Below are 24,152 nucleotides of genomic sequence, written 5' to 3'. Positions count from 1 at the left end.
AACAAAAATAATGACTTAACCCTCCGACCAAATTATGTCATTTCATTCAGCAGCCTTTGTTCCAGTTTCCCGCACTAATGTCATGGATGCAAGCAGGCCGTTTCTCCTGCTTTGTCACACTAAAGTGTGATGATGAAAACCAGTTTTTAAAGGATTTTAAAAGTTTTTCAAACCTTACCCATGCAATGTAATGCACATTGATGATAGAGCTTTAGATTCATTTAAATTAATATTTTTTTTAAATGTATTTATCCCAAGCAAAGTTATATGTGAGGATTAATAATGCTGCAAGGCTTTCTAGGACAACTGGAACCCCCCCCCCCCCCCCCCCCCCCCCTAAAAGTTAAAAACATTCAACTACATGCATCTCTAAAATTATTTGCTGGAACTATTTCTAATCTGGGCGCAGTAACTCAGTGGTGTCTTTGCTGTATGCACATTTGTCAGAATATTAAGAAGTTCCCTTAAAGGTGTGTATTGATATTGCATCACGACTCCAAACTTAAATCTTTTTGGCAATATTAATCAGTTATTGCAGTGGAATCATTAAAAAAATCTCCTCACAGCTACACTATCATCTGTTTTAGAGTGTAGGGGCAGCACTGCTTTGAGCTAAACATGATGAACACATATATTCTTTCCCAAATTCACCATATTAGTTTAGCACCAGGTGCTAATGAGCTAATGATTCAACCTCTTAAGCCCTCAAATGTCAGTAAGAAAATATAATTCGTTCAGCAGCTGTTGTTCATCATCACCTTTGTGGGTCAAGCTAAGAATTTTAGGGTAATAAAATACAGTTTGATCACCTTAAACTCAACTTGAGTACCAATAAATCATTTAGGGTCTTTTGTCCACACTATAGCAGGCATTTGGTGTCAGCTCAACCTTAAGTGGATGGATAACAAAAACAGGTCAGCTGATGTGGTGCAGACAACATAAAACAACCTTGGGCTAACAATCCTTCCCCCTCCTCCTTCTCCATCCACACATACACGCACATCATCATCATCATCATCATCACATCTTCTCGCTTCACCGGTGAATAAGGAGGCGGCAGCTTGCCCCACATCTGTGACTGATGCTCAGACGACCAAGGCCAACTGTGCTGAGACGATGACAGCCGACCAGAAACCCGTCACTCATTTGCTGTCGTCTTTTTCTCCCGTGGCCATTTGCAATCCTCCTCCCTCTTGTGTGTTTAACACTTTTATGTCGCCGTCTCTCCCGTCGTCCCATCCCCTATGAGCATTTCAGGTGGTTGATATGTGATGGATGGCGTAACGGTGTCCAGCGCTTGTTTCTGTAATGAATCTCATGAATCTACGCAGCCTTTCCTCATCTTATGCTCTCCCTTCATCTCCCCCCTCCTCTCTCAGTGTCTCTTCTCTTCTGGCCTGCTGACACATATCTGCATGTTGACAGATTATCTTTGATGTGCACTGGGTTAATCTTCAAGCCAAATCCTCCCTCCATGACTCCACTAACCCAGTCCAGCCTCTTTATTTTAAAAAGCAAGCAACACAAAATTTACTCCGTCTATGCTCTGGTTATTGGTGAACAATGGCTTTGCACTCGCTCATCCTCCACCTTTTGGTCTCCATGGAAACCACACACATCCACTGAACAGTGTGTTCATATCACGGGCATAATGTGCGATCGCGCTTTGAATTCCATTAAGTTCAAAATGTTGGTTGGATTTTTGGCTAATGCTTACATTTCTTGCCAAGTCTGGTGGTTCTCCGCCTACTGACCATACATGCATGTGTGTGTCTGTGTCCACTGAGAGTGGACGTAATCTTTTATTACCAGCTCTAATTTGTAGATGTTATCATTATTTGTACTGTCTATTCATTATTTCTGGATAATGATTTCATACTCGGCGCAGTGTTTGATTTCCAGTGGAGCCAATTTAGTATTGGCTCCAGAAACAATAGTGTCTAAACTCAGCACATAGAAGCAGTCTTCATCTCTTCATGCCACCTTGCAGCTCATATACAGTTAGCCTTGGTGCTTGTTACATGTTCAGAGTTTGCATATGCACTCCAGGTTTTATAAGAAAGTACAGAAAGTGATGTGATTTTATATATTGCATCATATCTTCTATCTGAGCTGGCATGAGTGTGTCGTGGACATGCAGAGCAGCCAGGATTGATGGCTGGCGTTTCCAAAACGCTGCAGTTGTGTATAAAGAGCAGAGTTCAGGAAGCAATTAGCCGCGACAAGCGGTCTTGTTAGTAAAGTGACAGAAAATGAAAAGACAGCAGTGATATCCATTTTGTCTTCCTTGAATCAGAACAAGGAATCTGTGATGCAACACTCTGAAGATGTTTTTTTTTTTTTTAAATGATTCATTTTCAACTTCTTCTCTCAGCTGATCGCTTTGTGAGGTAACCCCAGCATATCATTTTCCTCTATTCTATATTTTATGCCCAATGCAGCCCTCCTCATTTATCCAGGCTTGGCACTGACTGAAGGAGTACCAGGGCTTGTGACTTCACTGTGACTGTGTTATTTCCTGTAATACACTTAGTAGCTTTATTTTGATGCTTTAGCAAAAGTGACACAAAAAGCTTTAACATATTAAAAACATGGATTGCATATTGCATTGGATGTGATGCATATCATTAACAATACTACTTGCCTTTTAATGCTCTGTATGAGACTCACATCAGTTCATATAAAGGCCACATCCCTCTGCACACACTCACAAACTGGGCTGCACCATAGACCTAGTTATCTGGTATTCCAGTTTTTAATCCAAACATAACTGATGCTTGTTTATCAGACCAGCTCTCTGTCATTTTTGATGTGCTGCTCCCTCTCTCCCCTACAAAAACCACATCTCCCTTTCCGCCAGTCACATTATATTAATTCCTCCATTGCTAACAGTTTTTGTGGGGCCTTCAAAGCCGCCTTAGATATTTGGACTGTACAGGCTCCCCTGCCCTATCCCAGCACTGAGGACCTTACTAATTTATTAAACACCACTTGCTCCTCAGTTATGGAGAATCATACTCCATATAAACCGAAGAATCCCAGGCCTAAACAGTCACCCTGGATCAGTGACGCCACTAGAGCTCTTAGCAGAAGATCAGAAAGAAAATGGAAACAGGACAAGATTTAAGTCTCATTTGAAATCTTAAAAAATAAACTTCATCAGCACTTCTAGGTCTATCATTTCTCTTCAAACAGGCAGTTGTTCAACCCCTGCTGAAGTGAAGAACAACCAGCTAGACCCCATCTTACCCAACAGCTACCAAGCTATGTCTTAACTTTTCTTCCTCTTCGAAGTCTTGGAAAAATAATTTTAAATCAGTTTCTTACATATTTGCAACATAACAAAATCTTTGAAAAGTTTCAGTTGGATTTCGGGGCCAATTATAACACAGAGTCAGCCCTGCTGAAAGTATTACACCGATCTGCTCCTGTCAGCTGATTTAAGGCTAGCTGATATCAAAGCAACATCCCCTGGTATTATGAAGCATACATATCCCAGTGACCGACAGTGATGATATTCCACAGATCTGAATTTCAGTGGCTGACATGAGGGCACAGATGGATATTTGATTAAAGTAGTATTCAGCACAAAGTGAATCTGCCCACAGTTTACGATATAAGTCAAGCAGGATGTTATGAAACTTTTATGTTAACTTTTGAAGTTGTGCACTTTTGCAGTATTTTAAAGGTACTGTTTGATACTTTTAGCATTTTTTCTTTCTTACTTACTGTTTGGTGGTGTGTGGAAATAATGCAAAGTTGCATCCCAAGTATAGGAAGCGTTATATGACTACAGTTATACATGTGATGACTTATGTACAAAGCATTATCATGTCATTGGCTATTATGTGTTTCATCCCAGATAAATCTGTTTGTTAGGAACCTATATGATCCTAATCTTACCTGAAATATCCTCACACCTGGATCTGCCCACAGATCACTGCTAGCATACGCAGGTGGCCACGGGCTTGACCCGACCAGCTGCTGTCCAGGCTTTATTGGCATTGCTGTGTGTGTGCAGACAGACTGTCCTCTACACAAAAGTGTGTGTGTGTGATTTGTCGAAAAGTAGCAATGCCCAGTGAAAAAGGACAAAAAGTCTAAAATGTGTGTTGTATGTTCCAGGCAAAGTGGTACCAGTTTGCTTATAGTTTCAGCGATACATCACGACACAAGCATAATTTGTTAAGTTAATAAAACTAAATGTCAGATTTTGCTTATTGAGGTCACGAGTGAATAATGTCCTTAAAAGCAGACACTGAGCCAAATGGAGCAGCAAGCTATGAAAATAGAACGCAAAGTATGTTGAGTTATTTTATGTGAACTTCCACTGAGTGTTTTCATTATGCATAGTAAAGAAATTATAAATTGATTCAGAAACTGTTGGGTATCTCTGGAAGGGCAGTCAGTCTCATATTTCTAAAGGTTCTTGTGTTTATTTGAGAAAAGTTGTGGCTTTTAAAAAATTGAACAACAGCAATACTGCAAGAAAAACTCTTTAACATGAAGATAAATGCAGAGTGCGATACCAGAACTCCTGCTGAATGTAATCACATTTATTCACTGATGGTAGTTTAAATGGTTTCGCTGGTTGGAGTGTGATTGAACGTGCAAATTTACTGCATCAGTTCCACACATTTGGTGCGATGACTTAATTTGTTCTTGTAGACAAAATCACCAAAGTGACAGCGGAGTTATTTTTGCCATACTTATTAAGACGCCCAGTCTCAGGGCTGTCGCATTTAAATAAACCACCCACCTCTGCACTTGGAACAGCTGCTCCTTAGTGTCGCTCATATTATTGTTTCAAACAAGAGCTCAGAAAGTGAGTCCACAAGTGCAGCAGAATTAACAGAGTCCACCTACACTCGCCGTTCCTTGTTCCACAACCTGTGAATTACAGCCCACATCTGACATTTCTTCTTCCAGGCTGGTGGTGTTCATTGACGTCTGTTTTTTGCAGTGTAATGTTTATTTGTATCAGGACAAGTACAGTATGTAATATAAATTAACGCAATAGTCACCTGCATTCATAGCTAAAACACTGCACTGTTTGAAGTACCCAACATAGGTTGGGTTTACAAAGAGGAACATGGGAAAAATATTCTTACATAGCCTTGAAGCTTTAAAAATTGCCACAGAATAATGAGAAGAATTAAACTGATATGCTGGAGTGAGAACGGTCTGCCTTTGATATGGTGAAACTGGTAATCTTGCAACAGATAAAAACTGCTAAAGCTCACCTGTGTCCCTCTATTTTCATTTTCTTCCCTTTTATGTCATCATCCTTGTGCCCAGGTGTTTTTGCTGCAGCTCTGACTCACAGGTGTGATTGTTGTCAGTAACCGTCCTTGGCATTGATCCTCTGCCGTTTTTTTCCTTTCCTTTTCTTTTTTGACTAAAGAGAGTCATGAAAATCCTTGACAAAGTTTCATGAGCAGTTTGACAGTCATTGGGTGCCTCTGTCCTTTCTCCCCCCTCAAAGACAATATGATACAGGATGTGTGCTTTTTTTTTCCTTTGCAGTGCTGAGTTGGCGCACTCAAACTCTGCATACCCTTGAACATTAATTTACATGTTTCTGTCTTTATGCAGGTAGTGTGTGTGTGAGGCAAAAGGTGAAAAATGTATGAAAGATGAATCAGATCTTTTTTCGCTTGTGTGTAGGCTTGCACCTGTCTCTTTGTGTTACCAGTACTACAGAGTAGCAGCTTTCTACTGTCTATCTCTCTTAAAATGTGTTTGTTTTTAATGTGTTATGTAGGTGCTAGACTGCCTGTCTGAGAGCGTGTCCTTGGTGATGCGAGTCACTGAGTTCATGCTCGTGCACCAGCTCTCCTTAGCTGGCTGTGCGCATTCCCGCCTCTACTGCAGGTTGTCATATTAACATTCAGTCTGCCCATCACACACCACTGTGAGCGTATACACAGACGCACACACACCTGTCGTGGCTAACAACCAGGAAGGAAAGGACATAATTATGCAGCTGGGTTTATATAGTTTACATAGTGGTTTTTTTTCCTATTGTGTGATGTTTGCTTCACAGTTTACGGTCAAATTTGCATGACAGTAAACTCTAGTATCACACAAGGCAGGCAGGCAATTAGTCTTTATCACCAATCAAGCACATTAAGTGATTGGACATTAAATAAATTGTTTAATCAGAGTTAGTCTTAATAAAACTGATTTCAGGCTTTGGGAAATTGTCATGGTAACATGACAAAAACATTTTAAATCCAGTATTTCTGACACTAATGAGCACAGGGTCTGCAGCATCAGAGTCTTATATTACAATGTCCAGATAGATATAGGTCCTGCTAACAGTAAATGCTGATCTGTGTACATCTGACTGATTCATTCATGCATGCAGCAGCATTGTGGTTCATGCAAAATAAACAGGTTTGCCTTTTGTAATAACTATGAGGGGAGTAGGCTGGGGTGGATGGATGGGTCAAAACATCAGTTTTTTCATGTTTATTCATCGTCTTCTGCAAGCTGGTGAACCCAGACCCAATTTAACTCCTAAAGTTATATATTTAAATATTTCCCAAGCTTTCCAAAACAGACTATCTAGCATTTGCATGGAGTTCTTGCTGTGATTGGCTACGTGTTTGGACCATTGAAAGATGTTTATTGTTATCCCATTAATTAAAAAAAACAAAAGTCATACCATTTATGTCCACTGTGAACGACCATCTTTGAACAGAGGCGGTGGCTTACGACACCTACTGTCTGCCATCTATAACCCAGTTTTGAGATCCCTGCCCAGACACCTTAACGCCCACTCACATCCTGGGCCTGTTGACCTTAGGAATTCACATGATAGGGTAGGGCCAGGTTTCACAATGAGTTGACCCGAAACCTTGGCTGAATGCGAGCTACACCCGTTTTCACACCTTGGCTCATGTGATTAGGTAGAGGATCAGTATGGGGTCCTTGACCCTCTTGGGGGGACACTCCTACAGGGCTCAAGTCTGGAACCCTCCACTGTTTGACCTTAGAACTGAAGAAGCTTCTCAGATGAGACGTGAAACGTCTTCAAGCAACTTAAGGAAGTCCAGACACTTTTCTTTCCAACCTCCTTAGACTACGATGACCTGAGTGACTGAAAACCTTCACAGACGTCATACCTTTGATGACTTTCCATCAAGACACATTTTATTTACACATAAACAAACTTAACCAGATCATTGTCATTTAAACAAAACACTAAAAAAAACACTTCAGTTTTTGAAATATATGTAAGGAGTTTGAAAGGTAGAGACAAAGGACATAAGATAAGAAAATTCCTGTTTGTGTCATTCTAATGGCAGCTACAAGCTGAGTAAGTTGACTTTGAGTTAGTAAATGTCAAAACAGTTTGAATCATTTTTTTGCCTCTTTTGTCAGTACCAATGATTTTGTGTGATCTTTGCTTAATTCACACAATGCTATATGTTGAACACAATGCTATTTGACCTGAAATTTCTACAAGCGTTGAAATAAATTGTCCTTGTAGAGGAGCGTTCTGATCATTCTCTCTCTCCCTTTTAAACTATGAGATACAAAACTTAATACTTGACCCCAATTTATAAGAAACTTATTGGGTGTGGATGAGTGAGACAGTTGGAGTGAGCTGGTTGTAGTGGGAGTTAAGGTTGATCTGGCTGCAGTCTTTATAATGACATTTTTTGTAGTCTCCATGGGAAGCAGAGGGCAAGTTGCTTCGAGTGTTTGACCATTTTTCAATACTAGTGACAGAAACAAGGTCCACATGCAACATCCAGCTACTCCTTGTACAATGGTAACAAATTACTAGCAGACTGAAATGCTCAAGGCACCTAAATGCAACTGCCTAAAATGATGCAGCAGATATCCTTGTTGTACGAAATTCCCGCTCACCATTCATAAATTAATACCAAAAAATTTGGCATTCAAATTTCAGATGAGGGTGTTGAGTGTGCTGTTGCGCTCTCATAAACCCATATTTGTTGCAGCAGAGGAGGAAAACAAACTGTGTAACTTTAGATGCGTATATGGACTTGTACCAAATCTGTCACTGAAATGAAAAGAGGTGGAGGAAAAGCTCATGTGTGAGCAAATGTGCACAAAACTTTGAGATCAACCTTCACAGACAAATGTTGTATTATTTAGTGTGCATGTGTGTGTGTTTGTCCATGAGTGTGTTAGTGTATGTTTTATGTGTATGTATGTCGTTCTTGTTGGGTTCAGAGCACTACATCAACCCTAGAGAGGCTGAGAGTGTATCCATGGCAACACATCCTTCCTCCATCCCACCACCTGTAGAATCAGAAATGAAAGGATTTATACGACGGAAGGGAAAAAAGGCAGCGTCAGACTGGAAAAGAGAAATCAGTGTGAATCAGAGAAAATTAAGAGACGGTGATAGAGAGGAAGAATTGCACAAATGAAAGGGAAAGTGAAGGAGGAAGGGATGACATGATGAGTAATATTTATGATGTAAGATGTGGGGAGGTTAGGAGCATGTAAGGAGATGGCAGGTCAGAGAGAATAGGAAAGGAAATGGATGAGTGAAAAATAAGAGAGAGTGAGGAAAAACAGTTGCAGAGTGCAGAACGCTGCTTTATGTCGATATTAATGAGCAGCACGAGTAAAGATAAAGAGGCCTTGTGTCCCATTCGTTAGAACGAGTGTGGGAATGGGATAAGAGATGAGGAATGTGTCTGTGGCTCTCATGTGGTTCAGGTATTTGAAGCTGGGATCAATGAGAATGAGTTAAAGAGGCTCTCAGTCACTCTGTTTCATCACCATTCACTGGGCTTCACTGGTCTCTTCTGTGGTCACTTCTGTGCCAGCGCCTTCACAGAATCATCTCATTCCTGTGAATAACATCCAGTCACTGCTAGAAAAACACCAAAGTCCTGTTTTTTGCCTTTAACAACTTGGGAAAACCATTTTGGGGATAGATTCGGGTTTTATCATGACTACATGATCAAATTGGAGTTAGATTGCTGTGTTTTTAATGAATCTTTATTTAAGGCAAAGATACTATTTGTAGTGGGGGTTTTTTTTTAATCCATAATGACTAATCCAATAAACTATGAAAAATGAATGGCAAATATTCCACCTAGATAAGGGTGTATTCAAAGTGAAAGCATTTTTTGTCAAGAAAGCAAAAAATGTGAACTGTCCTAGTAAAACTAGAAACTCATGTCAGTTTTTGTGTTATTTTTCAGTCTATTGGTTTTCAAATGCTTTTGGTATGTCAAACCCCTCACAAAATATTATATGTAGAGGGGAAAAAATTCCCTTTTAACAGCAACATGCCTGTTATGTTACGCTACTTTGCAATCTTTGTTTCTGTAGATGTTTGTGTTGTTCACCTTTGGATTAGATTTTGGCTAAAATATTTACAGATAAATGTGAGAAGTTTCAATCAAAATAACAAAATTGTGTGATTTAGTAGGTTACAGGATTTTTTTTTTTTAATGCAATGAGTTCTATTTGCGAAAGTCAAGTAAAGGGCCATAAACAGACAAAAGATGATCCAAGGGACTGCTTGAAGATCCAGTAAAAATTAAATAGATATTCACTTTTTAGTCACTCAACTATTAGTCACTCATAGCTACGTAACAGAGTCCAAGACTGAGAATATGGAGTACTAATACCATTTGAGAAACAGTTCTCTTCCCACTAGCACCATGTAATTATTCACCTTTAGTTCGTTTTAAAGAGATGCTGATTTTTTCAGGATTTCCCTTTTTCAATACAATTTGCATTATTTAGTTCACACAAATACTACTTTGTGCGCTTTTTGCAAGGATCCTCCCCTCGTAGATATTTTTTATCTGCCCACCACATCCAACCCAACTCCACAGCACTTTATGACTGATGAATAAACTTACACTGCCTCCAATTTTCCTTTTCTTTTTTCTTGGCAGAGCAAGTGATTACAGATAATCTGTTACATGCTTTCAAATTTTAAGCTAATACTGTAATGTAGACACACCAAAACAGCATCATGGGCAGTTTAGCACCACAGTGCTTAAACGGACGCTTACAAGCCTTTCTATGTCATCTGTCCACTGTCCAACCTTTCACCTTCAAAGTCCACTCTGGGTCACCAAAGTGACTGGCGGGCCCTAACTGTCACTATCAATCAACTTCTTCTTTACAGTCTGTCAAGGCCAGTCGGAGTCCCCTAGGTCTGTGGGTGGTTTAGTGGCTTCCTCTCTCCAAACTGATCTGGGTTAAACAAAGGGCGAAGCCTGAGGGTCGGCAGCTCGCCAGAACAGGCTAACAGCACTTGGCCTTGAGGCGCCATCACCCCCTAACAATCAGTCTGATGCGCACGCACACACACACTAAAGCCGAACTCTCTCTTCTCATTATGACCATCCACACCCTTCACTGGGGGAGCTGGAAGCCACCCCAATTACCAGTGGGCTGTGCTGGCAGAGAGACAGCACAGACACATACACACTCAAAATCACAACCATAAACAGATTCACAGACATGCGGCGTGAGGCGTCATCTTGCGTAATGCTGTTTAATTGTCTCATTTGAAGTGGGAGGGAAACAAACAAAGGCTCTTTTATTTCGGTGGTTTCTCATTTGAGCCTCAACTGGTGTGTCTCAGACCCTGACAGAGTCCAAAATCCTGTACTGACGCTCTCTGACTGAACCTTGCAGCTTAGGTTAACCAGTTTTGTGGCATTACTCGGGTATAAGGCCGTTCGGTTAAGTTCTTCTTTTTAATGCAAACCCTACTGTATTATAGAGTAAACTATTTTGAGCAGGGGCAAAAGGTTGGACTTTTGAAAACTAATTTCCAAAACAGTCTCTGCTAAAATGCAAAAAAAAAAAAAAAATCCCCATGTTATCAACTCATGAACTCACGAATCTCACTTTTGATTTAAAAATAAGATGAGACAACTTTCAGCTTAATACCAAAGTTCAAATGTCAACCAAATTTTAGAGGTGTGATTCACTGAGAAAATGATACTGTAAAACAGGCCTTTTGTCCATTTTAGTATCTGCTCTAAACCTTTGACGATCTCTATGATGTACCCTGCTCGGCTGATTTGTGGGTGAATTTATTTCTTCTGTGTACTTTGAGAACTTTCCATTTATTCTTGGTGTGAAAGCTGAGGTTGAACATTTCTTAATCCTAGAAAGTGCAGGGTGCAAAGCCACACCATCAAAAGGTCCAAGCAACAAATGGTGAGTTTTGAATGTGCAATAAAAGAACTGAAGATGTCACTAGTGACATGATTAAAAGCAATAGAACATCTACTGAACTGACTGTGTGATGAAACTGTTAGTGGCTGCTTTGATGTGTTATGGAAATTCTATGTTTAGTTTTTAGTTTTGTTGGAGGTTGTGCTTCTATCATCGGCGAATCATAATGAGATCTGAGTTTTTAATGACACATACACAGACTGGGTTATCGCAGCCCACAGGTAAACAGCTCTGTAACAGCATTTACATAAACGTTGGTCCTTTTGTTCTTAAGTTTCCTCTTATGTTCTGAAGGCATGAACATAAACAATGAAACGCTTATGTATGAGTCTTAGACAAGGCAATAAGTCATAGCCTGATTATACCATTTATTAATTTAGTTGTGGATATCGTGCACATTAAAAATGCTAAAGTACTTCAGGTGACTTATACCACCACTGAATAGCAAATATTTATTCTGTATAAATTGTGAATTTTCTACATTACCTGCAGCTCATTAGAACAACTGTGGGATAAACATGCCGTGTACCGATGTGATGCAGAACTTACTTTCTCGGGCTGTCACAGACGCAGCTCCTTAACCAGCTGTCTGTCAAACGGTTCCTCCTCGTTAATCCAATTAAGCTAATGAGCCATTGAAAGGAAGACAATTGCACTTAACTGGAGCCCAGTCCACAGATGCACAGTGAGGCACATTGACACCACTGTGGTCTCAAACAGCAGACCGCATGAGTTCTGTCTGCAGAAGTTATTGTGCATAAACAAGTTTGAGTGTGCTAACTTGTAGATGAGCCTTCTGTACTCAGCGTCTAGCAGTTGGAATGTGGGCTCAAAGTTATCTTTCATGTGTAGAGGAACAGGTCTTCAAGTAGTTTTAAAGCAACTACAGTTTTAAAGCAACAGCTCTACTCTTCTTTGGAGTGTTTTTTCATTGGTGATACAGTATGAGAAACTTTGTGGCTGTGCCTTACTCATTTTTTAATTACTGTAGGCGGGTTGCACAACATTGCATATGTAAAGATGTAAGAAAAAAATGCTTATTCTGAATAATGCAGAGTCAGTCAGTAAAGTGCATCAGCTGTCAGTAAAGCGAGTGCACATCCACATTGATTTCAAGCTTTAGAGATGCAAACTGCTGGTGAAAAGTTCACTGTGCAGAGTAGAGAACAGGCTTTAAGTTAGAGGTTTGGCTCTTGTAGAGTCGCTTAGTGGATATCGGCATACTGGCTACATGAGATCTGTGTAAAGTTACCCCAAAAGATTGTGAGGAGAGCTGATTACAAATCTACTTTGTGCAAAGAACTGAGAATATAAGAAAAACTGTCATATAACAAAATGTTAACTAACCGAACTCATTTCTTTCTTTGAATCCTACAAATCAGACTTATACTGTGTTTCACTGTGCTTATAACAGTGACGGAAAAAGATCTATTCTATTCTATTCCACTAAAAACTGTCAAATGACAAGCTCCAAAATTTTTGAGACTGGCACGACGCCAGCCTCAGCTTCGGTAATTTTTGTGCTCCACCCATCCTCCATTTTTATTCAGAATGACGCTTTTCTGGCTCATAAACAGCTGCCAAGAATGAAGCAATGTTAAGATCCAGTTTCCGTAATGTCCTGTCATTACTCATATCTCACAACAGAATTATGTCAGTGCTGTTTTACATCCCGTATGGTAACAAAGTGACAAGTCATTAGAGATGTTTGTCCTAAAGGCTCGGTCATGCCTGTCACGACTCCTTGCAATTACTGTCGGTGAAAGCCTACGACAAATCACCCTGCTAATTCAACATGTTTGTGGAGACCTGTGTACCTATGATACTGCAAAGCACTGATAGTACAGTTGACTACAGCTGAATATTAAATGTGGAACTAGAAACTAAAATGTACATATTCTTCCAAAACACGTCACAGACTCTGGATCTGATCTGATCATAGTAGTTCAACCTCTTGGAGACTTAATGCAATTTTGTGTAAGTTGAATGGTACCAATTGCAAATGCTGTCAAGCATGCACACACCAGTGGTCTTTAAGCACTGCCTGTTGAACCAGAAGCATACTGTAATATTATCCAGCAGAAACAGTGTTAGATTTAAGGTGACTGACAGCTGACAGTACAGAGTGGATAGGAGATCTTTGCAGTGTACTTTTTTCACTTTGGCTACTGACAGACATAGTGAGAGTAAAACTCCAAGAGTATTTCATAGACCATGAAAGTATCCTCCTCTCTCTCTCTCTTTGTCACTCTTACTTTGGCTTTTTCACCATCTCACTCCATCCCTCACACTGTCACCCCCTCCCTTAGTTTTTCTTTGAGCTCCCCCCCCCCCCCCCCCCCCCCTCCCTCTGTCACTGTGTTACTTCTCTTCCCTTGTCATCATCTCTCACCATCACCCTGCTGTCATTATCTACGGTTGTGCTGTAGCCATTACTGTCTGCTTCTCAGCCTGTACGGTTTGTATTCATCAGGTTTGTTGCAGCAGCTAAAGGAGGAGTATGTTATGTCGAATACTGTCTGTCTGTCTCAGATATTGTGCTCATGTGGACAAGCTGTCATGCGGTGAGTCTATTCCCATCAGGTGTGTGTAGACAAAGAGCACGAGATATGGGAAGCAAACGAAAGGCAGTGTGTTTATGCACGCATCTTAAATCCTAATTTTCTAGTGAGCATCAAATATTAGGCATGTAAAATGTTTTTGTGTAGTTACTGTGAAGCCCATTTCTTTAATGTGTGTGAGGGAGCAATAGAGAGATTGTGGTTTTGGCATATTATCCCCTGGCTGCTCAGTTGATGTGTTAAACAGCAGTACATTGAGGGACTGCTGGAGGGATTAGCCCCAGAATGACCGCAGCTTCAAAGATGCAGCTCAATGTTGCAGCGCCAGAAAAGAATCTTTGAATAAACTGAAGGCTTCCACCTGTCAAATACCTTGCAGCTGATGTGACAGCCTACTGCCTAATGATGACAGGACCGCTTGGAAGGAGCCTTACGCACGTGCGCTTATTTGGATTAGTTTGTTTTAGTGCAGTGTATTGCGTCTTTGAACATACTGTGTGATCTTGTTTACTATACAGTGAATATAATTGTGAGTCTGAGGGAGTATCTGCAGGTTTTCACGATCCCAGAAGCATGATAAGACCGCACACTGAACTTACATACAACAGGCCCCAATCTCATGATATTGCAGCTTTAAACTTGAAGTGACATAGTCAGGTGAATTATGGTCCTATACTTATGTGTGCTGATGTGATATTTTTAATTATAAATCATAAATTTGCCAGTCTATCTCTACAGTTTTCATATTTTATTAATTTTTTAATTTATTTATCATATTCAAGGCTCATTATTTGTAATTTTGTGGTAATTTTTCAATAATTAAACATGTCATTTGGGCAGTTACAATTTTCAGATATTTTAATCTTTTTCTCTACCAAAATATTCAGTAGCCAGATGTTTCTTTTTTTTCTGCACTTGTGAAGTGACGCCACTATTAGATTGCAGCTTCTGACTATCTAAGGGCGTGTGTTTGCTTTGGTCAGACATCTCGTCATAGTCATAAAATTTTGGTGGCAATGAGATTTAACGAACTTCTCGCTGTGTAAGTGGAGATAACACCGAGTGTTCAGGAAAACGTTTAGAGATTAAAATGCCCACAGCCTCACCATCTGAGATTAACAGCAGTCAGCAAAGATCCTCGCAGATATCCTCACATATGCTTTTTGGAGGAGGCTGTTAGCCAAAGCTCCTTACAGGACCAACAGTGCATTTATTCACTGTGTGGGGATCATTGGTGACTCAACTTTGGTGACTTGAATTAGTGCATGCCCAAAACAGGTTACATAAATGTGATGTCAGTCCTTTTTATGAGTGCAGATAATAAATGGTGAATATTGCAGTCAGACTCAATATTAATATTAAACTCCAGGCTGATACGATCTTTTCTTATAAAGCAGATATGATCTCTCTTCAGATAAATATGTCATGCAGAAGACCTTTTTAATATCTTGTGCTTATTAAAAACTCATTGTGCATAATGTTTTCTTTTCTATTGAAGCTGACTAGGCCTTGGTCTCTGATACAGTAGTCAGTTAATTAGGAAATCTTATCGTCTTAACATGGAAAAATATTTTTGACTGGAACCATTACTATTGCATTTGAGCAGAAAGTTGGATCTAGGAAAATGTAATAAACTAGAGTACTAAATCAAACCATCGCCGTAACAAATTTAGTCTGAGTCACAGCCTGATATGACTTGTGTCTCTGCCAAAAGAGACTGAAGAGCCATTTTATTTATTTATCATTATTCATTTATCTTTTTTTCCTCCGAATAAAACTACTACCTGCCTAAAAGAAACAGTTTTCCAATGTAAATTTCTATTAAAACACTTCATTATCAATTAGTGGCTTATAGCAAAACTAGCAGGAGATATAGTAGCAGAGACGTTAGTGAAAAAAATTCCACTATTTACCAACTGACGGCTGAACGTGTCAGTCGGTAAGAGTCATGTCGAGAACATTACTTCTATGTTTGAGATCAGTTGGGAGGTTCTCTGTGATTGGTTTACTGGAAAGAACTGGCACATACTCATTCTGAAAATGAAGTGCAATGTTTCATTATGATTTACGGTATAAATGGCATGTTACACTACAAATTTAGGTTACAGTTTTCTTACAGCTGTCGAGACATTGTCTTGTCTGAGTCTCCCCAAGATCATCACCTCCCCCCTGCAGGGCACCCCCAAATCCCTTCCATTCTCTAGTCCTGTAATCCCTAATCCCAGCTCCTCACCATTCAGAGACATTAGTGAATTATTCTTTTAATCCAAAGAGGGAGCGGCAGCAAAGCAGCTTTCTGCATGACTCAACAAGCCACCCTCGGATGAAGTAATCGACCAAAGGATAAGGATACAGCCAATCATGCCTCGTTTTGATTTGTTTTACTAGCCAGCCTCCTTGAGCCCACTCTGTTCGTTCTGTAATGACAAATAAGCTCCGCATGTGAAGTCACTGTGTGGATCACTGGTTTGTGAAACTTAAATTCTCTGGAAAGCGCAAACAGGACCAGCTGAATCATTATTGAATATGTATGTAGTTAATTAGAATTAGAATTAGAATTCAACTTTATTGTCATTGCACATGCACAGGTACAGGGCAACGAAATGCAGTTTGCATCCATCCAGAAGTTAACAACAGATGTTGCATTTCCTTCAGTTTTTCTTGTTACGTTGCCAATATTTGTGTTCCCATGATCTGATTTTAAGCCTCTTCCTGGTGATAGGCAGAGTACATTGGTGTTAGATACCCATAAATAAGCATTCACTTTGTGCTGCTTTGCTTACAGGGCCAGGTCACATACAAAAAGATGGTGATGTTTTCGGTGATCTGTTCCCAACCCCTGTTTCAGTCCCTTGATGGTTTAATATTTCATAGTAATAGTTCTGATGTCACGGCTTATTTGGGATCAGCATTTTTCTTCTATTTCTGGATGCACACGAGTTTTTATTAGCTAAGGCTGTTTCACAAGCCAGGTCATAAAGGGGAGCTTTATTTAAGGCAAAGTTACTGCATGAGGTGAAAAAGATAGTTTCCACCTTTTGGATGTTGATTTGGCTTTTTTATCAGCACAGTTCATCTCATCAAGGTTATTTAACTACCTTAAAAGCTTTCTGATTGTCAGATGTAAAAATCTCTAAGGTAGAGATGGCACGATACCACTTTTTTATGTCCGATACCGATACCGATATCATAAATTTGGATATCTGCCGATACCGATATGAATCCGATATAGTGTTTTTTAATCAATAAAACTGTTTTTTTAATATCTTGCTGCATTTTGTATAAGTTCATACTCAAGTTTAAATAAACAACAACACTAAAGCTATTCTGTTATACCTGTATGTAAAAAATACACTGCACCCAAAATATTTCATAGTTCAGCTAAAATGATCAATCTAATAAACTTAAACCTACTCCATCCTTCCTATTCTGGTATTTTAAAGAGTATTTAACAGAAATATTAAGCAACCTAATTAATAGGGTTTCAAACTCCCAGCAAAAAAAAAAAAATAGGGAACCACCCCCCACCCTCCACCTCATGATGCTTAATCAACGTAATCAACTTTAATTTGATGCAGTGTGGAAAAAAAATACAGAGAAATAAATTATTTTTCAAGAATAATTAAATAGATTCAACATCTTTCTTCAACAGAATTGCAGACTGCACAGATGGTACCTTCCCAAAGGAAAAAGTACTATAGCTTACTAGGGTTTATTAGACTTAACAGTTACTATATACAGTAATGGACTTCTATATATTTTACATCAGATTAAAACTTTGGGTGTAAGATTCAGATAATTATTTATTAAAAGCTAGACATTTTAAATGAGAATAAGAAAGAAAAGTATGTCTTTGTGCCCCCCTTTTCCCTGTTCATACCCTATCGGCCCCCCTGGCTAAACTTTGCTAGATCCGCCCCTGCACAGTTACCAGTTGTCAGCTGCATAGAAAAGGATCCTGGTGTAGAAAGTAATATTAAATACATTCTAACAATAGCTTATCAAGGTTAAACGTGCTGCTGCTGTTCAGCCGCTGGTTTCCTCTTTCTGGTGCAAAGTGGGCCAAAAACAAAGAAGAGAGATGGACTTGCGACAGAAAAGCCGATCAGCTGATCATTGATCAGTTTCATGATTGAAGTAGCAACAGGAGAGGGAAGGAGAGAGAAGAGGCGCTCCATAAATCGGTTGTTAAGCTTAACGCTGGAATGCTTTACAAACATTCAGAGATGAACTTACACACTTGCTTTACTTCTCTCTGGGATAACTTCCTCGGAGATGAAATGCCGGTTTGGTAGGGAGGCTACAAATACACACAGCCGCTCTATCACGTGAGCACACTGCTCTGACGTGCTATGGTTATGAGCCGAGTTACGCCATGTTGCAAGTTTTGTGAGGTGCTTTTTTGATATTTAATGGATCGGATTACATTTTTTATTTCTCTCCAATATCCGATCCAGTAATTTACGTCAGTATCGGACCGATAGCGATATGTAATATCGGATTGGTCCATCTCTACTCTAAGCAGGTATGCTGCATATAACGTATAACATGGTGGTCATTAAACCCATTGTTGCATTGGAATTTAGAGGAACTACACTGGTAATAGGAGTTTGTTTTAACCTGTCTTAGAGCACAGCTTTCTCTGATGTTGGTACACAGTGGTCCAGATGATAACAAAAGAAATTTGAAAACTGCAGTTTTGGCTTTAAATTAATAATCTGTGGTAACTGCAGCCGGATTAACCTGTTGGGGGTCCATGAGCACAAATTTCCTGTTGGGCCTCTTTTGTTATAATTTAATTAAGGACAACTTAGTGTAGGAATACATGTAGAGCACAGAGCCTTATAATGAGCTAATAAAAATGGGGTTATTTGCTGAAGTTGTGACAAAGTGGTTCAAATATTTGTGAATTAAATCATCCAAAAATCAAAACATGCTCAGAGGGTTTGGGGCTTTCGGGATCCTCGGGGAATTGAGGTTATCATCACCTTTTAGTCAGCAGTACAAACATATCCAAAAAAGGAATATTAACATAGTTTGATCATTGTTTTTTTTTAAAGTGTATTTTATGGAATTTCTCAGTCACTGTTAATAATGCAGTCACTCAGCGTCAGAATCATACAGTTTAGGTCCTACAAGTCAAAGCAGCTATGTTTCATAGAAATAGGTTAATTGGAGGGTTAAAAGGTTTTTAATGATGCAAATTTGTCTCTTTTCGGGAGCTAAATTGTTTTCACCTCATTAAACTCTATGTTTTCATTCAAGCGGTACTGAAGCATGACTCTGCTCACAGTTTCAAAAAGAAATTCATGCATAATGGCTTGAATATTCATAATGCAGAGTGATATTTATGTAAGGCGGCGTTTCCCATGGGCCACTTTTCAAATGCTAACAGAGTCGATTGACAGCTTTGGCTGCAGTTCACATAGAGGCCGCTGTAGATGTAGTAATGAGTGAATAAGAGTTAAAGGGGGCTAAATGGCTAAATTGCTTACACCTGCTTTTGACAGAAGAACTGTATTTTATTTTCGTTTTTGCAGTGTTGATCATATGATTAAACTGAAATGAAATAATACAGATGTCCATTTGTTTTTTCTTGCAGTGAAGCGGATTTTGCTGAGAGAAAAGGTTGCACTCTGCTAATGTGGAATTATGACTTATTAACTTGAAGGCACCTTTTTTTCAAATGATGACTTCAAGAGATGCTATTGGTAGTTAAATCACACCAGAAACTTAGGCTGTGCAAGAGAAGCAGCTAAGGTGGTCAAAAATGACGTCTGTCAGATGGCTTCTGATCAAGTATTGTGTGAAATTAAAATGCAAAATATCAAAAAGTAGCTTGTAGTGCTGTTACCAAATGTTACTTAGTAAAAACTTTTTACTACATTTTAAACCCACATAAAAAATTAACAAACTCAACCACATTCCTTGTCTCTGAACTGAAAACTAAAACTATTAGAATTTTCTTTTTTTAGATCATCTATTTTACACTTTTGGGCCTCTTCACTCTGGATGATTTTGCAAGTGGCGTCTTCCAGAGAGTTCAGAAAGTGGGAATTCTTTGCTATTCCAAAATTCCCTTCTGTTTACTTTACACCTCTTTCTGTGTCTTTGCAGGAAACGCTGTTGGGATCAATGTCACTGAGCCGGATAGTGCGTCCAATGTCACCTCCCTGCTTAATGAAGAGGAAGGGCCAATCAAAGTCAACAAAATGTTTGCTGTGGTAACTGGAATAAATAGCCCAGCCACCCCTGAGCCAGTCAGCACCGTGACCCCAAGGGCTGGCCGTATCCCCCGTGGCGGCGAGGAGGAGGAGCAGAGTAGTGGCATGTTTGGTGAAACGGTGGTTTCCACAGTAGAAGATGCCAGTGTGGCTACTCCACCACAGCTCAGCCCCGACTCAGCTGAGACGGAGCATCTGTTGCCTAGCAACCCACGCAAACAGGGAGTTGACGAGGGCAAGGAGGAGGATGATGATGAAGAGGAGCGTCAGCCACACACTGACCCACCTTGGATCCATGCCAAGGACACAGCTGTGTTCGACCTGGACCACCTTTTCACCACAACCGCTGCCCCACCCCCAGCCGCCACTAACCCCTCTAACCCTGATGTCCTCCACGTGGACTTCTTTGACCCCTCTTCTCGTGGGCGCAACCTAGACCTCGCCCCCGCCTCACCTTCATCACTGGCCCATGAGCTGCAAGGTGGCGACACAACCTCCTGGGCAATGCCAGATACTTACGACTATCTTACACCCTATGACGACGGTGTATCCCCCACTGCTGATGAGTACACCTACAGCACCACAACTGATGCTTATGACACCGATGAAGATCTCCGACTTGCTGCTGGGTCTCCTGCTCGTTCCAAGCCACAGCTTCCCGGGTCTGGCTCATTCTTCCCTGGGGGGTCATTTCCTGGTGCAAGAGCTCCAGTACCAAAAGACCCTGTGGTAGCCCCTCCAGCGGCCTTACCAAATGGATGCCGTGTGGGCTACCAGATGATAAACGGAAGTTGCCGCTCGCAGTGTGACATGCTGCCCAACTATTGCTTCAATGGAGGACAGTGTTACCAGCTGGATGGCGTGGAGGTTTTCTGCAGGTATGACACATGACGATCACTCAGTCACACCAGCCTATACAAACACTATATGAAACAAGACCAAACCACTCAGCAGGTTCTGTTAGTGTGCTTTAACCTGCCTCAAAAATATCACCCACTTAATACAAATGTAGCTGTGTGAGGCTTAAACGGGTTAACTTATTTGCGACTGTGTTAAAAAATAAACAAATAAATGTGTTATCTGATAGGCTGAATGGAGCTTCAGCAAACTTCTGATTTAGTTTTCTGCTTTTTGGTTAGAAACATGTGGAAAAGCTCAGAAACAAAATAAAAAACAATGCATTTTAAGAGCATTTTATGAGGGAATGGCCCCCCATTTGCCAGAGCTGGACTTTGCACAGACTCTAATAAACAGGATTTTATGAACACACATGCATAAAGTTGAAGGCAAAGTTTTGTAAACACATACAAAGACTCTCTCAGATGTATATAACAAACTGTAAATTAGATGCTATCTTAAATTTAGGATCTCATATTTAGGACCAGTTCTGTGTCATTACATTACAACTAGCTTCTCGGGCATCAGCTACACACTGCATTAATAACTTTCCTCGGGACTCAGTCCAATGGGGTTGCTGTGGAGGCGAATCTAGGTGGAGGTCAAAAGTCAAACGGATTAAGTGCATCATTTATGAAAATTTAATGTAAGCCACTGAGTATTTTCAGGTCAATGTGAGCACTGAACGTCAACTATCAGAGAGCATCTGTGGATCAAAACATTGCCTTGTAGTCCTGTCCACATTCAGATGAGGGCAAAATCATTTCACATTTAAAATGACTGAGTTCTGAATAGTAAGATTCATTCCAGCCCCGGCTTTGTGCGCCAAACTAAGGGTTTGCTTTTCAGAAAACAAAACTGACTTTTGAAAAACACAGACAGCTGTTCACAGCCCTCACTCCAGCTCTGAAAAGCTTTCTAGGATCCTCAAAGAGTCTCAATTAACATGTTGATTAGAACAAAAACATAAGGTAAGGCTTTGGTGTTTGTGCTGTTACACACAGCTCTGGAGACTGGAGAAATTGGAGTGACGATGATATAGATCACACAGCTGTCAACTAGGAGACCACATCATGTCCCTTGTGGGAGTTTTGGTTTGGTTTAGTTTTGTTTTCACTTTAGCTTTCATAGTTTGGTCAGAATCAGGCGCTAAAACTATTTGGTTATGATTAAGAAAATAAATTGTGGTTTGTTTTAGAGAAGGCAAGTTCACAAAAATGCGTTAAAACTTGACACTGGACTGAGATCAGCTGATATGCAACACTGCAGCTGTGGTATGCTTGGGTTTATACAACTCAACAAAGGCATTACCACAATCCAATCACATCCCAATTTCCCTCGGGATGAATAAAGTATGATCAATCAATCACTCAATCAATTATTATATTATTTATAGTGCAGCTCAAACTTAATATACTTTAATCATACAATTAATCATACAGAATTATTTTCACTGCATTTATACCCGCATTGTGCACCTACTTTAAAGAGAGAATTGTTTTGACCTCTTTTTCATCTTTATATTATTAAGTACTTTTCAGTATGCAATAAATGAAGTCTTTGAGGCTGTTGATCACCTAATATTTTATTTTATTTTAATTTTTATTATATTATATGTTATTATTTATCCATTTATTTTGAAAAACAAATACTTAACTATTCATGCATTTAAACACGGGTACATTTAGTAACGCTGCTGTACTTGGTGGGCCAGGTGGACCCTCATCAGCGCATGTTGGCTGGTACTGAGATCGGCCGATATGCAGCACTGCAGCTGTGGTAAGCTTGCATTTATGTAACTTGAAACAGGCACTATTACCGCAGCACAGTCGATGCAGCTCAAGATTAATATACTTAATTAATAATTATTAATTATTAATATGCTATATTAATCATGCATTATCAAATTCTCTGTGCTTACACCTACTCTGCACTGAGTATTTTCTTTCATCATGCAATAATTGTAATCATTTCTTGTGCAGTTTTTGTTGCTCTTGCTTGCTTTAATATGACTGTACATTTAATATTTGACGAGCTAACTGCTGACACAACAGCACACTCGAACACCTCATTTTCTTAATGTGTGTATTTTATTCTGGCATTTTAAACTTACTAGCAGGGGCACTAAAGTTTCTTCACTATATTTAAAGGATATGCTTTTTGTTACAGTCTTCATAACCATGACTGTTTCTTGATGCAGCACAGCCACTAATCTGCATCAGACTTCTCAGTTTTGAACTCTTTGATGCCTCGTTCACTCAAAGGTCAGCGTTGTCAAGGCAGCTTGCAAAAGGTTAATTGTATGAACTTTCAAAATTTGTGTGTCTATAGTTGAAGTTTAATGATTTCATCATAAAATTTTGCATTTTTCTCTTCTGTGATATATTAAAAAACAAACAAACAAATAAACAAACAAACAGAGATTCTGTGATTTGTAAGCAGCTACTAACTAAAACAGTTAAAAGGAAAACAGCTACACCAAAAACAAAAATCAACCACAGCACACCAATGATCTCTGATGGTGGCTCGTCTGTGATTTTACACACATTTTCCCTTAATTATGAAAGGAATCAACTAATCGGTGAGAAGCTACTTCTAGTTGCTGAACAGCTGCATTGATTGACATGCAAATTTATGCACAATGGTGATCAGCTCCACCACTGGAACTCAAAATGTTGCTCTCATTCACACACACCAAACACACTCACAAAACTCTGTATGCACTCCAACAAAAATGTAACATTGTGAATAAAAAGCCCAGATTTACCTTCATTAAAGCAACAAGGTCAGCGATTTATCCCCTCAGCTTACTTTAACTTAATGGACCACATCACATCTCATCAATGTGGGACTGACTGCCTTTTATCCCATTTGGTCATGACTTCTTTCTTAGCTGTTGTTTACCTCACTTTCCTGAAATAAATGTATTGCAGGTAGTGGTGTTGTAAAGAGGAGACGATTGATTTAATGTCTGGTTTGAATGACGCTGCATCAAAGTTACTTAACAGAACAAAACCCATCCCAAGTATTTAAATTTCAAGTATTTTTATATATATTTTTATTACTGGGGATGATTCAGGAATCAATCAAGTAGTCAGTATGTGGTTGATGTAAATTCAGATTTAGATGTGGTATTATGAGCTTGACGAGTCAGTCACTGCTAAATGTCACTTAGCTGTCTCTCTGGTATGGTTGCTAAGTAGACAATTAACTTTATAAATGGATCTATTTCTGGAGACTGACTGGCCATGATTATTGAACAGTATGT

At 39.6% G+C, this 24,152-nt stretch overlaps 1 protein-coding gene across 8 annotated transcripts in view; it reads left to right on the top strand.

The window, feature by feature from the left end:
- Nucleotides 1-24,152, top strand: part of cspg5a (chondroitin sulfate proteoglycan 5a) — a 59,934-nt gene that overhangs the window by 1,977 nt on the left and 33,805 nt on the right. For all 8 annotated transcript variants that reach the window (XM_086312245.1, XM_086312242.1, XM_086312240.1 and 5 more), the window contains exon 2: nt 19,881-20,865. In XM_086312245.1, coding sequence (XP_086168371.1) covers nt 19,881-20,865 — 985 coding nt within the window. The remainder of the gene's footprint in view (nt 1-19,880; nt 20,866-24,152) is intronic.

Source organism: Aulonocara sp. 'chitande type north' Nkhata Bay, linkage group LG11, assembly GCF_057382095.1.
Source record: "Aulonocara sp. 'chitande type north' Nkhata Bay isolate Kocher_YH1m ecotype deep benthic linkage group LG11, A_spYH_male_GT1.1, whole genome shotgun sequence".
Lineage (NCBI taxonomy): Eukaryota > Metazoa > Chordata > Actinopteri > Cichliformes > Cichlidae > Aulonocara > Aulonocara sp. 'chitande type north' Nkhata Bay.
This window is presented reverse-complemented; position numbering and strand designations above follow the sequence as displayed.